Below are 14786 nucleotides of genomic sequence, written 5' to 3' on the forward strand. Positions count from 1 at the left end.
ATTGTGCAATACCCTTCTGTATGAGGTATAATATCTTCAAGCTGAACTGTAAAAACTTTGAATGTTATTGTACAGAAACGTATGAGTCACATTACTTTTAGAATTCATCAACAGCAGAAATCTCACAAAAGCTCTGCTTTTTCTCATGCTGTGAATATAAACCACAACTTGAATGTCATCTAAGGGGCTGTTTTTCTACTATGGTAAATTCCATATTTTCTGATTTCTCTTTTTCCAGAATAAACAATAAACTGAAAAGAAGCTTGCTGTTGAATTTTTTATTTATTTCCCACTTTCTGTATTCTGTGTCCTCGAGAGTCCATTCTCCCAACATCAGAATCTGCAACCCATGCCTAGGTATTTCATCTTGCTCATTGTGCTTGGAAGGGAGGGAAATCCACCAACCAAGCCCACACAGGGCAGTAAGATATAATAGTCTGAAGCCTTAAAGAGCAACCAATACTGGGGAAGGGCAAAAGTTCTTAATAGGTGCTACGTGGTGTTGAGGCTACTGGATGGAGCACAAATTAAACTCCGAGCACCCTCTGAACTGTTCCAAGGTAGGTAAAGCACGTGGTTAGATACAGAGTAAAGCTCCCTCTACACTGTCCCCACATCAAACACTCCCAGGACAGGTACAGCATGGGGTTAGATACAGAGTAACGCTCCCTCTACACTGTCCCCACATCAAACACTCCCAGGACAGGTACAGCACGGGGTTAGATACAGTAAAGCTCCCTCTACACTGTCCCCATCAAACACTAAGAGTTTTAACAACACCAGGTTAAAGTCCAACAGGTTTATTTGGTAGCAAGTGCCATCTAGATTTCCACTCCATTTTACGAAGCGCTCCGAAAGCTAATGGCATTTGCTACCAAATAAATCTGTTGGACTTTAACCTGGTGTTGTTAAAACTCTTACTGTGTTTGCCCCAGTCCAATGCCGGCATCTCCACATCATGCCCATCAAACACTCCCAGGACAGGCACAGCACGGGGTTAGATACAGGATAAAGCTCCCTCTACACTCCCCCATCAAACACTCCCAGAACAGGTACAGCACGGGGTTAGATACAGAGTAAAGTTCCTCTACACTGTCCCCATCAAACATTCCCAGGACAGGGACAGCACGGGGTTAGATACAGAGTAAAACTTGTGCACTGTCTCCATGAAACACTCAGGACAGGTACAACACAGAGTTGGATGCAGAGTAAATTTCTCACTGGATTACAGGAAGGGTGTTGCCACACTAAATCCTCCCTCAGTGTATCTGAACAGGCGCTGTAGTGTGGTGACTAGGGGATTTTCACAGTAACTTCATTGCAGTGTTAATGTAAACTACTTGTGACATGAATATCTAAACTTATTTAAATCAGAAGTATCTGCATCTGAATGCAGTATATTCTTCTTCTGTTTTAAACTGTTTCCTCTCTGTCCAGACAAGCTGCAAGTTGGAGGGTCAGCAAGGAAGTGTGTTAGGGAGCCAGAGAAAGTGGCCACTGAAGGTCTCACAGCCCTATGTGCGGAACTACAAAAGACATCTCACAACAGTGCTGGACTTAATTTGGTAAGTAGGTGGACAAGATGGGATGGGAAGGGGGCAGAAATAGAGCTTTATTAAGACAGTGGTTAGTATTGCTGCCTCACAGCCAGGGACACAGGTTTGATTGTGGGAAGTAGCTGGATAAATATGTGGAGTTACAGGGATAAGGCCTGGGTAAGATGCTCTTTCAGAGAGTCGGTGCAGACCTGATGGGTCGAATGGCCTCCTTCTGCACTAGGGATTCCATCAATTCTATCAATGATTCCTTCCAGCCCTGTAGCGAGATTTCTTGTAGTTTCCCACTGCTCCTACATTAGGTCATATGAGTCACATAGCTTTAGAAATGTTTAATCTCAGTGACTACTCTGCACTGTCACTAAAAGTCAGTGTCATTGTAACAATTCATATCTTAAATCTTTACGATGGTTTGGAATGTGAGATTCTACGATCAGATTGCTCCGACCAGGATGGCAGGTTTCAGTTTGTGTATTATTATAATTATAGAGGTGTATTTTCCAACAAAGGTTTGATTGTTTATGTTTGTACCCTTTACACAATTCCCAAATACTTCACATTGAGGAGGTGAGCCCTGTAAACTCAAGAGAACCTTTAAAAGATGCTGTGGTAATTTATCCTTGCTGCAGATATTTTTTTTAAATTATCGTGCAATGAAGCCTCACTTCTGGTTGAATCGAATTTGGGATTTTTTTTTAGATTAAAGCTGATACGAGCAGCAGCGACAGTGCACGAAAGCGTTTGATTAAAATGGCCCTCTGAACATTTATAATAAAAATTGGGTGTCTCCTTGATATTGTCAGAATAAAATCAGAAAACTAAAAAAGATACAATTATAATATGTTTAATCTCAATTCAGCCAGAGCGATATTGAAATAACTATTTTGCTACATAGTTTGTTGCAGTTAATGAACTACGTTTCCTTTACATGAACAAGATGTACCTTTCATTGCTGATGTTTTACCGATACGTGCTTTGTGTTACCTCTGGCCATTTTCTTCAGCTTGTTAATTTTCTTAACCTCCTCTCTTCTCCGCACATTGCTGCCTGCTCTCTGGTTCGATCCTACATACCTCCAAAGCACAACAAACCATTTTCACAGCAAAACAATAGTGCTGTACACGTCTTGCAAGCCTTGGTTAGGCCACCCCTGGTATTGGGGGTAACATATTGGTATGGATCGAAGATCGGCTGGCTAACGGGGAAATGGAGGGTTGGTGGAAAGGGGTAATTTTCTACTCAATGGGTTGTGATGAGTGCCGTTACACAGGGATCTGTGCTGGGGCCTCCGAGCTTTATAATTTATAGAAATGATTTGGACAAAGCGATTGATGGTATTGTTGTTAATATTCTGATGCCACAAAAGTGGTGGTGGTGTTCCCATGTCTGCTTCCCTTCTAGCTGGGACACGATGTGGATTTAGAAAGTACTGCCATAGAATTGAGTTAAGAAACAAGAAGGGGTGAAAAACATTGGTGGGGGTGGTATACAGACCACCAAACTGCAGTGGTAAATAATGTTGGGAGCAGCATTAGGCAGGAAATCAGAGATGCGTGTGTTAAAGGAACATCTGTGATTATGGATGACTTTAATCTGCATATAGATTGGGAGAGTCAAATTAGTCACAGTACAACAGAGGAGGAATTTCTGGAGTGCATACGGGATGGTTTTCTGGAGCAATATGTTGAGGAACCAACAAGGGAGCAGGCCATCTTGGACTGGGTGTTGTGCAATGAGAAAGGATTAGTTGTGAGAGAACCCTTGAGGACAAGTGACCATAATATGGTAGAATTCTTTGTCAAGGTGGATAGTGACGTAGTTGATTCTGAGACCAGTGTCCTGAATCTCAATAAAGGTAACTATGATGGTATGATGCATGAATTGAACATGATGGACTGGGAAACATTACTGAAAGGAAAGCCGGTGGAGAGGCAATGGCAGGCATTTGAAGAACGAATAGGTGAACTCCAGAAGTTGTTTATTCCCGTTTGGCACAAGAGTGGAAAGGGAATTATGGCCAAACCATGGCTTCTAAGGAAAATTAGAGATAGTATCAGATTCAAAGAAGAAGCATACAAATCGGCAAGAAAAAGCAATAGGCCTGAGGATTGGGAGCAGTTTAAAATTCAACAAAGGAGGACCAAGGGATTGATTAAGAAGGGGAAAATAGTGTATGAAAGTAAGCTAGCGGGGAACATGAAAACTGACTGTAAAAGTTTCTATAGATATGTAAAGAGAAAAAGATTGGCTGAAACGAATGTCGGCTCCTTACAGTCAGAAACGGAAGAATTCATAACAGGAATAAAGAAATGGATGAGAAATTAAATTTGTTCTTTGCTTCAGTCTTTACAAAGAAAGACATGAATAATGTACCAGAAGTGCTGAGAGAAACTTGTTTCAGTGAGAAACTGGAGGAAATCAGCATTAGGAGAGAAATGGTTTTGGGGAAATTGATGGGATTGAAGGTGGATAAATCTCCAGGTCCTGATAATCTTCATCCCAGGGTACTTAAGGAAGTGGCCCTGGAAATAGTAGATCCGTTGGTGGTTATTTTCCAAAATTCTTTGGACTCTGGAATAATTCCTACAGATTGGAGGGTAGCTAACGTAAGCCCACTATTCAAAAAGAGAGGGAGACAGAAAACAGGGAACTATAGACCAGTGAGCCTAACGTCGGCACTGGGGAAGTTGCTCGAGTCTATTATCAAGGATTTCATAACTCAGCATTTGGAAGGCAGTGGTATAATCAGACAAAGTCAGCATGGATTTACAAAAGGGAAATCATGCTTGACAAATCTATTGGAATTCATTGAGGATGTAACTCGTAGAGTTGACTGAGGAGAACCAGTAAATGTGGTTTATTTAGACTTTCAGAAAGCTTTCGACAAGGTCTCACATAACAGACTACTACGTAAAGTCAAAGCATGTGGAATGTCTTGAGATGGATAGAAAGCTGGTTAGCAGATAGGAAGCAAAGAATTGGTGTAAATGGATTTTTTTCTGATTGGCAGTCAGTGACTAGTGGGGTTCTGCAGGGATCTGTGCTCGGACCCCAACTGTTCACATTATATATTAATGATTTGGAAGAGGGAACTGAATGTATTATCTCCAAATTTGCAGATGACACAACGTTGTGTGGGAGGGTGAGCTGTGAGGAGGATGCAGAGATGCTTCAGCATGATTTGGACAGGCTGAGTGTGGGCATCTCCATGACAGATGCAGTATAATGTGGATAAATGTGAGGTTATCCACTTTGGTAGCAATACTAGGAATACAGATTATTTCTTGAATGGGTGTAAATTGAGAGAGGTGGACTCTCAGCAAGACCTTGGTGTCCTCATGCATCAGTTGGTGAAAGTAAGCGTGCAGATACAACAGATAGTAAAGAAGGCAAATGGTATGTTGGCCTTCATAGCGAGAGGATTCGAGGATAGGGATGTTTTGCTGCAATTGTAAAGGTCATTGCTGTGGCTACACCTAGAGTATTGTGTGCAGTTTTGGTGTCCTTATCTGAGGAAGGATGTCCTTGCTATAGAGAGAGTACAGCGAAGGTTTACCAGGTTGATTCCTGGGATGGCAGGTCTGTCATATGAGAAGAGACTAAGTCGGTTAGGATTATATTCACTGGAGTTTAGAAGAGTGAGAGGGGATCATATAGAAACTTATAAAATTCTAACAGGGTTAGACAGGGTAGATTCAGAAAAAATGTTCCCAATGGTGGGAGAGTCCAGAACTAGGGGGTCATAGTTTGAGGATAAGGGGTAAATCTGAAGAGGTGAGGAGAAATTTCTTCACCCAGAGACTGGTGAATGTGTGGAATTCACTCCCACAGAAAGTAGTTGAGACAAAAACATTGTCTGATTTTAAGAAGAAATTAGATATAGCTCTTGGGGCTAAAGGGATCGAGGGATATGGGAGGAAGGGGAGATCAGGATATTGAAGTTGATGATCAAATGAATGGTGGAGCAGGCTCGAAGGGCCAAATGGCCTACTCCTGCTTCTAGTTTCTATGAATCCTAGAATTCTTACAGTGCAGAAGGAGGCCATTCAACCCATCGAGTCTGCAGTGACTCTCTGACAGAGCATCCCACCCAGCCCCTAACTCTGCAATCCCCCATATTTAACCCGCTAATCTCCCTAAACTACATATCTTGGGGCACAAACTTTAAAGCATAAGCTTTACTCTACTAACACCGTCCTGTACCTGTCCTGGGAGTGTTTGATGGGGGGACATTGTAGAGGGAGCTTTATTCTGTATCTAACCCCGTGCTGTACTTGTCCTGGGAGTGTTTAATGGGGACAGTGTAGAGGGAGCTTTACTCTGTATCTAACCCCCGTGCTGTACCTGTCCTGGGAAGCCATTTGCTTGCATTTAAATTGACTTAATGGGCTGCATGCCCAACTTTATCAGCAACCCCCCTTTACCACCGCATTCGCCCATCCAGAATCGGCGCGAAACAGACATGCTCTATAAAAGTCGAATTCGGGCGCTCCAGTTAGTGAGGAGGTAGGTGCCTAGCATCCGACAACTTTCTACTTGAGATCAGTGGGGAGGGGGGTCCGCTGTCACTCTGCCTGAGATCGGAGGGGTGGGAGGGTGAACTGTGACAAGGATGCAGAGATCCTTCAGAATAATCTGGACAGGTTGGATGAGTGGGCTAATCAATGGCCGATGCAGTATAATTTGGATAAGTGTGAGATTATTCACTTTGGAAGCAAAACCAAGAAGGCAGATTACTACCTGAATGGTTGTAAATTGGGAGAGGGGAGTGTGCAGCGGGACCTGGGTGTCCTTGTGCACCAGTCACTGAAGGTAAGCATGCAGGTGCAGCAGGTGGTAAAGAAGGCTAATGACATGTTGGCCTTCATTGCGAGAGATTTTGAGTAGAGGAGCAGGGATGTGTTGCAATTATACAGGGCCTTGGTGAGGCCACAACTGGAGTATTGTGTGCAGTTTTGGTCTCTTTCTCTGAAGAAGGATGTTCTTGCTGTCAAGGGAGTGCAGTGAAGGTTTACCAGGCCAATTCCGGGGATGGCGGGACTGATGTATGAGGAGAGATGGACTAGGTTAGAATTGTTTTCGCTGGAGTTCAGACGAATGAGGGGGCATCTTATAGAGACTTACAAAATTCTAACAGGACTAGACAGGGTAGATGCAGGGAGGATGTTCCGGATGGTGGGGGGAGTCCAGAACCAGGGGTCACAGTCTGAGGATTCAGGGTAGACCATTTAGGACGGAGGTGAGGAAACATTTCTTCACCCGGTGAGCCTGTGGAATTCATTACCACAGGTAGTAGTTGATGCCAAAACATTGAATGTATTCAAGAGGCGGCTGGATATAGCGCTTGGGGCGAACAGGATGAAAGATTATGGGGAGAAAGCAGCATTAGGCTATTGAGTTGGACAATCAGTCATGATCGTGATGAATGGCGGAGCAGGCTCGAAGGGCCGAATGGCCTCCTCCTATCTTCTGTTCATAGAATCCCTACAGTACAGAAAGAGGCCATTCGGCCCATCGAGTCTGCACCGACCACAATCCCACCCAGGCCCTACCCCCATATCCCTACATATCTTACCCGCTAATCCCTCTAATCTATGCATCCCAGGACACTAAGGGCAATTTTTAGCATGGCCAATCAACCTAACCCGCACATCTTTGGACTGTGGGAGGAAACCGGAGCACCCGGAGGAAACCCACGCAGACACGAGGAGAATGTGCAAACTCCACACAGACAGTGGCCCAAGCCGGGAATCGAACCCAGGTCCCTGGAGCTGTGAAGCAGCAGTGCTAACCACTGTGCTACCGTGCCGCCCAACTGTTCAACTGGATGATGTTTGACTGTCAGCCAAAGAATCCTATCATAGAATCATTCCTATTTCCTCATTTTTAATATTTTTCTATTTGATAAAGGAAGTTTTTCGAAGAGAATGAGAAAGTAAAGCCAATGTTTGCTGTGGGGCTGGTTGTTTGCAGGGTCGCTGCAGCCTTGTTAATTCCGGGAGACTGCAGGCCAGCCCGGGAGAGTTGGCACCCGCCGGGAGACAGCCCGGGAGAGTTGGCACCCGCCGGGAGACAGCCCGGGAGAGTTGGCACCCGCCGGGAGACTGCCCGCCGCTACCGCCATTTTGGGAGGTCGGGAAGCGGTGAGTGAGAGGCCGGGGACCGGGGCCTCGAGAAACCCGGGGAAGCGGCAGCTGCGCCGAGCGGGGCCGGGGTTTGTGCGAGGCGGGACCGGGAGGCGAGGGGCGGAGGCCCGGGGCCTTTGCCGAATGGGGAAGCGGGCGGTGCGGGAGTGACCCCGGGGCGGGAGCCGGAGGCGCGGCGGGGGGGGAGACAAAACATCAACTTAACCCCCCCCCCCCCCTTCCCACATCAACCCCCCCCCCCCCCTTCCCACATCAACCCCCCAACCATCACCCCCCAGCTCTGCCCCTTCCCCCCCCAGCTGTGCCCCTCCCCCCCCAGCTCTGCCCCTTCCCCCCCCCCCAGCTCTGCCCCTTCTCCCCCCCCCCCAGCTCTGCCCCTCCCCCACCCCCAGCTGTGCCCCTTCCCCCCCCCAGCTCTGCCCCTTCCCCCCCCCAGCTGTGCCCCTTCCCCCCCCCAGCTGTGCCCCTTCCCCCCCCAGCTCTGCCCCTTCCCCCCCCAGCTCTGCCCCTTCCCCCCCCCCCAGCTCTGCCCCTTCCCCCCCCCAACTCTGCCCCTTCCCCCCCCAGCTGTGCCCCCCCCCCAGCTCTGCCCCTTACCCCCCCCAGCTCTGCCCCTTCCCCCCCCCAGTTCTGCCCTTCCCCCCCCCAGCTCTGCCCCTTCCCCCCCCCCCAGCTCTGCCCCTTCCCCACCCCCCAGCTCTGCCCCTTCCCCACCCCCCAGCTCTGCCCCTTCCCCACCCCCCAGCTCTGCCCCTTCCCCACCCCCCAGCTCTGCCCCTTCCCCACCCCCCAGCTCTGCCCCTTCCCCACCCCCCAGCTCTGCCCCTTCCCCACCCCCCAGCTCTGCCCCTTCCCCACCCCCCAGCTCTGCCCCTTCCCCACCCCCCAGCTCTGCCCCTTCCCCACCCCCCAGCTCTGCCCCTTCCCCACCCCCCAGCTCTGCCCCTTCCCCACCCCCCAGCTCTGCCCCTTCCCCACCCCCCAGCTCTGCCCCTTCCCCACCCCCCAGCTCTGCCCCTTCCCCACCCCCCAGCTCTGCCCCTTCCCCACCCCCCAGCTCTGCCCCTTCCCCACCCCCCAGCTCTGCCCCTTCCCCACCCCCCAGCTCTGCCCCTTCCCCACCCCCCAGCTCTGCCCCTTCTCCCCCCCCAGCTCTGCCCCCCCCGCCCCCCAGCTCTGCCCCTTCCCCCCCCAGCTCTGCCCCTTCCCCCCCCAGCTCTGCCCCTTCCCCCCCCAGCTCTGCCCCTTCCCCCCCCAGCTCTGCCCCTTCCCCCCCCAGCTCTGCCCCTTCCCCCCCCAGCTGTGCCCCTCGCCCCCACAGCTCTGCCCCTTCCCCCCCAGCTCTGCCCCTTCCCCCCCCAGTTCTGCCCCTTCCCCCCCCAGTTCTGCCCCTTCCCCCCCAGCTCTGCCCCTTCCCCCCCCAGCTCTGCCCCTTCCCCCCCCAGCTCTGCCCCTTCCCCCCCAGCTCTGCCCCTTCCCCACCCCCCAGCTCTGCCCCTTCCCCACCCCCCAGCTCTGCCCCTTCCCCACCCCCCAGCTCTGCCCCTTCCCCACCCCCCAGCTCTGCCCCTTCCCCACCCCCCAGCTCTGCCCCTTCCCCACCCCCCAGCTCTGCCCCTTCCCCACCCCCCAGCTCTGCCCCTTCCCCACCCCCCAGCTCTGCCCCTTCCCCACCCCCCAGCTCTGCCCCTTCCCCACCCCCCAGCTCTGCCCCTTCCCCACCCCCCAGCTCTGCCCCTTCCCCACCCCCCAGCTCTGCCCCTTCCCCACCCCCCAGCTCTGCCCCTTCCCCACCCCCCAGCGCTGCCCCTTCCCCCCCCAGCGCTGCCCCTTCCCCCCCCAGCGCTGCCCCTTCCCCCCCCAGCGCTGCCCCTTCCCCCCCCAGCGCTGCCCCTTCCCCCCCCAGCGCTGCCCCTTCCCCCCCAGCGCTGCCCCTCCCCCCCCAGCGCTGCCCCTTCCCCCCCCAGCGCTGCCCCTTCCCCCCCCCAGCGCTGCCCCTTCCCCCCCCAGCGCTGCCCCTTCCCCCCCCAGCGCTGCCCCTTCCCCCCCCAGCGCTGCCCCTTCCCCCCCCAGCGCTGCCCCTTCCCCCCCCAGCGCTGCCCCTTCCCCCCCCAGCGCTGCCCCTTCCCCCCCCAGCGCTGCCCCTTCCCCCCCCAGCGCTGCCCCTTCCCCCCCCAGCGCTGCCCCTTCCCCCCCCAGCGCTGCCCCTTCCCCCCCCAGCGCTGCCCCTTCCCCCCCCAGCGCTGCCCCTTCCCCCCCCAGCGCTGCCCCTTCCCCCCCCAGCGCTGCCCCTTCCCCCCCCAGCGCTGCCCCTTCCCCCCCCAGCGCTGCCCCTTCCCCCCCCAGCGCTGCCCCTTCCCCCCCCAGCGCTGCCCCTTCCCCCCCCAGCGCTGCCCCTTCCCCCCCCAGCGCTGCCCCTTCCCCCCCCAAGCGCTGCCCCTTCCCCCCCCAGCGCTGCCCCTTCCCCCCCCAGCGCTGCCCCTTCCCCCCCCAGCGCTGCCCCTTCCCCCCCCAGCGCTGCCCCTTCCCCCCCCAGCGCTGCCCCTTCCCCCCCCAGCGCTGCCCCTTCCCCCCCCAGCGCTGCCCCTTCCCCCCCCCAGCGCTGCCCCTTCCCCCCCCAGCGCTGCCCCTTCCCCCCCCAGCGCTGCCCCTTCCCCCCCCAGCGCTGCCCCTTCCCCCCCCAGCGCTGCCCCTTCCCCCCCCAGCGCTGCCCCTTCCCCCCCCAGCGCTGCCCCTTCCCCTTCCCCCCGCCCCTTCCCCTTCACCCCCGCCCCTTCCCCCTTCCCCCCCGCGCCTTCCCCCTTCCCCCCCACCCCTTCCCCCCCGCCCCTTCCCCCCCGCCCCTTCCCCCCGCCCCTTCCCCCCGCCCCTTCCCCCCGCCCCTTCCCCCCGCCCCTTCCCCCCGCCCCTTCCCCCCGCCCCTTCCCCCCGCCCCTTCCCCCCGCCCCTCCCCCGCCCCTCCCCCCGCCCCTTTCCCCCCCGCCCCTTCCCCCCCGCCCCTTTCCCCCCCGCCCCTTTCCCCCCGCCCCTTTCCCCCCGCCCCTTTCCCCCCCGCCCCTTTCCCCCCCGCCCCTTTCCCCCCCGCCCCTTTCCCCCCCGCCCCTTTCCCCCCCGCCCCTTTCCCCCCCGCCCCTTTCCCCCCCGCCCCTTTCCCCCCGCCCCTTTCCCCCCGCCCCTTTCCCCCCCGCCCCTTTCCCCCCCGCCCCTTTCCCCCCCGCCCCTTTCCCCCCCGCCCCTTTCCCCCCCGCCCCTTTCCCCCCCGCCCCTTTCCCCCCCGCCCCTTTCCCCCCCGCCCCTTTCCCCCCCGCCCCTTTCCCCCCCGCCCCTTTCCCCCCGCCCCTTTCCCCCCCGCCCCTTTCCCCCCGCCCCTTTCCCCCCGCCCCTTTCCCCCCGCCCCTTTCCCCCCCGCCCCTTTCCCCCCCGCCCCTTTCCCCCCCGCCCCTTTCCCCCCCGCCCCTTCCCCCCCCGCCCCTTCCCCCCCCGCCCCTTCCCCCCCCGCCCCTTCCCCCCCGCCCCTTTCCCCCCGCCCCTTTCCCCCCCGCCCCTTTCCCCCCCGCCCCTTTCCCCCCGCCCCTTTCCCCCCGCCCCTTTCCCCCCGCCCCTTTCCCCCCGCCCCTTTCCCCCCGCCCCTTTCCCCCCCGCCCCTTTCCCCCCCGCCCCTTTCCCCCCCGCCCCTTTCCCCCCCGCCCCTTTCCCCCCCGCCCCTTTCCCCCCCGCCCCTTTCCCCCCCGCCCCTTTCCCCCCCGCCCCTTTCCCCCCCGCCCCTTTCCCCCCCGCCCCTTTCCCCCCCGCCCCTTTCCCCCCCGCCCCTTTCCCCCCGCCCCTTTCCCCCCCGCCCCTTTCCCCCCCGCCCCTTTCCCCCCGCCCCTTTCCCCCCGCCCCTTTCCCCCCCGCCCCTTTCCCCCCCGCCCCTTTCCCCCCCGCCCCTTTCCCCCCGCCCCTTTCCCCCCCGCCCCTTTCCCCCCCGCCCCTTTCCCCCCCGCCCCTTTCCCCCCCGCCCCTTTCCCCCCCGCCCCTTTCCCCCCCGCCCCTTTCCCCCCCGCCCCTTTCCCCCCCGCCCCTTTCCCCCCCGCCCCTTTCCCCCCCGCCCCTTTCCCCCCCGCCCCTTTCCCCCCCGCCCCTTTCCCCCCCGCCCCTTTCCCCCCCGCCCCTTTCCCCCCCGCCCCTTTCCCCCCCGCCCCTTTCCCCCCCGCCCCTTTCCCCCCCGCCCCTTTCCCCCCCGCCCCTTTCCCCCCCGCCCCTTTCCCCCCCGCCCCTTTCCCCCCCGCCCCTTTCCCCCCCGCCCCTTTCCCCCCGCCCCTTTCCCCCCGCCCCTTTCCCCCCCGCCCCTTTCCCCCCGCCCCTTTCCCCCCGCCCCTTTCCCCCCCGCCCCTTTCCCCCCCGCCCCTTTCCCCCCCGCCCCTTTCCCCCCCGCCCCTTTCCCCCCCGCCCCTTTCCCCCCCGCCCCTTTCCCCCCCGCCCCTTTCCCCCCCGCCCCTTTCCCCCCCGCCCCTTTCCCCCCCGCCCCTTTCCCCCCCGCCCCTTTCCCCCCCGCCCCTTTCCCCCCCGCCCCTTTCCCCCCCGCCCCTTTCCCCCCCGCCCCTTTCCCCCCCGCCCCTTTCCCCCCGCCCCTTTCCCCCCCGCCCCTTTCCCCCCCGCCCCTTTCCCCCCCGCCCCTTTCCCCCCCGCCCCTTTCCCCCCCGCCCCTTTCCCCCCCGCCCCTTTCCCCCCCGCCCCTTTCCCCCCCGCCCCTTTCCCCCCCGCCCCTTTCCCCCCCGCCCCTTTCCCCCCCGCCCCTTTCCCCCCCGCCCCTTTCCCCCGCCCCTTTCCCCCGCCCCTTTCCCCCGCCCCTTTCCCCCCCGCCCCTTTCCCCCCCGCCCCTTTCCCCCCCGCCCCTTTCCCCCCCGCCCCCTTCCCCCCCCGCCCCTTCCCCCCCCGCCCCTTCCCCCCCTTCGCCCCTTCTCGTGAATTTTTCCTGCACACTCTCTAATGCCTTCATATTCTTCCTAAAATGTGGCACTCAGACCTGGCACAATATCCAGTTCCGGCCTAATTGGTATTTTCTACAACGTAATTTCCTTGCTTTTGTACTCCATGCCCTTTGGATCAAGCCTAGATGCTATGTGCTTTATTAACTGTGCTCTCAACCTGTCCTGCCACCTTCAATGATTTATGTACGTATATACCCAGGACTCTCTTGTCCTGGACCCCCTTTAGAATTGTACCTTGTATTTTATATTGTCTCTCCATGTTCTTACTATCAAAAAGAATCACTACCCAATTCCCTGTATTAATTTCATCTGCTACTTGTCCATCCATTCCACCAACCTTCCTTCCTTGAAGTTCTACACTATGCTCCTCACAGTTCCGAATACATCCTGGTTTTATACTGTCTGCAGATTTTGAAATTGTGTCTTCTACACAAGGTCAGGATTCTTAAAATATATCTGGAAGAGCAGGGGTCTTAACACCAACCCTTGGAGAATTACACTTCCTCCAGTCCAAATAGCAGCTGTTCACCACTTATCTGTTTCCTGTGTCACTCATCTGATGTTTCATCCATGTTGCTTGTTATTCCATAAATTCTACCTTTGCTCATAAGTCTATGGTGCAGCACTTTATCAAGTGCTTTTCAGGAGTCCATGTACACCACAGCAACCGCATGACTGTTATCAATCCCCTCTGTTACCACTCCAAAAATCGTAAGCAAGTTAGTTAAACACAATTTGCATTGCCGCTTTCCTTACTTAACCTACATTTACCCAAATAAATGTCTTAAATTATCATTTCTAGAAACTTCCACACTAAAGTTGCTGGGCTTGTCTTTGCCCCCATTTTCGAACAAGGGGGTAACATTTGCATTTCTCCAATTCTCTGCAACCATCCCAAGTCTAAGGAAGGCTGGAAAATGATGGTTAGTGTCTCCATAATTTCCACTCTTGCTTCCCTTAGTATCCATGGATACATTTGACCCAATCCCAGTGCATCATCCAACATGATCGTGGCTGATCTAAAGCTTCAATTCCACTTTTCCAACCTATCATTTGATTCACTGAGATTAAAAACCTGACTATCTCAGCTTAAATAAATTCAACAATAAAGCACCACCGCCTTCTGAGGGAGAGAATTCTAAAGATTCAGGACTAACTGAAAACATTTGTCCTCAACTCAGTCTTAAATGATGAAATGATAGTCCCTTCTTTTGAGTCTGTGCCCCTTGTTTTAGATTCTCCAGTCAGGGGGAGAGAACTTTGTGTCTTACCCTGTCAAGCCCTTTTAAAATCTTGTATGTTTCAATGCGATCACCTCTTATTCTTCTAAACTCCAGAAACTATGGACCGTAAGATATAGGAGCAGAATTAGGCCATTCGGCCCATCGAGTCTGCTCCACCATTCATGGCTGATATGTTTCTCAACCCCATTCTCCTGCCTTTTCCCCGTAACCTTTGATCCCCTTACCAATCAAGAACCTATCTATCTCCATCTTAAATACACTCAATGACCTGGCCTCCACAGCCTGCTGTGGCAACTAATTCTACAGATTCACCACCCTCTGGCTGAAGAAATTCCATGATGTGGAGATGCCGGCGTTAGACTGGGGTCCCTCCTTATCTAAAAGGATTCTAAAAGGCCATCCCTTTAATCTGAGGCTGTGCCCTTCGATCCTAATCTCCCCTACTAATGGAGGTGGCACAGTGGTTAGCATTGCTGCCTCACAACGCCAGGGACCCGGGTTCGATTCCCAGCTTGGGCCACTGTCTGTGTGGAGTTTGCATATTCCTACCCTGTCTGCGTGGGTTTCCTCCGGGTGCTCCGGTTTCCTCCCACAGTCCAAAGATGGTTATGTGGATTGGCCATGCTGAATTGCCCTTTTGTGTCAGGGGAACTAGAGAGGATAAATGTATGGGGTTATGGGGATTAGGCTTGGGTGGATTGTGGTTGGTGCAGACTCGATGGGCCACATGGCCACCTTCTGCACTGAAGGATTCTATGGATTGTATCTTCTCCACATCCATTCTATCCAGGCCTTTTGGTATTCTGCAAGTTTCAATGTGACTCAATTTTTACTACCAAAGTGAATAACCTTACACTTCCCCACGTATCG

General features: G+C 55.6%; 1 protein-coding gene across 7 annotated transcripts in view; it reads left to right on the forward strand.

Moving 5' to 3' along the window:
• Positions 1-544: 544 nt before the first annotated feature.
• LOC144509108 (uncharacterized) overlaps positions 545-14786 on the forward strand; it is a 62156-nt gene continuing 47914 nt past the window's right edge. For 2 of the 7 annotated variants that reach the window (XM_078237468.1, XM_078237472.1), the window contains exon 1: positions 7284-7699. Coding sequence is in view for 2 of the 7 variants with exons in the window: in XM_078237472.1 (XP_078093598.1) it covers positions 7501-7699 (199 nt within the window). In the remaining 5 variants the exon portion in view is untranslated. Of the gene's footprint in view, positions 561-1336; positions 1566-7283; positions 7700-13481; positions 13596-14786 lie in introns of those variants that run through there. The other 5 variants (XM_078237470.1, XM_078237469.1, XM_078237467.1 and 2 more) reach the window with 5 other exon arrangements.

The sequence above is a fragment of the Mustelus asterias genome, chromosome 21, assembly GCF_964213995.1.
Source record: "Mustelus asterias chromosome 21, sMusAst1.hap1.1, whole genome shotgun sequence".
Taxonomy (NCBI): domain Eukaryota; kingdom Metazoa; phylum Chordata; class Chondrichthyes; order Carcharhiniformes; family Triakidae; genus Mustelus; species Mustelus asterias.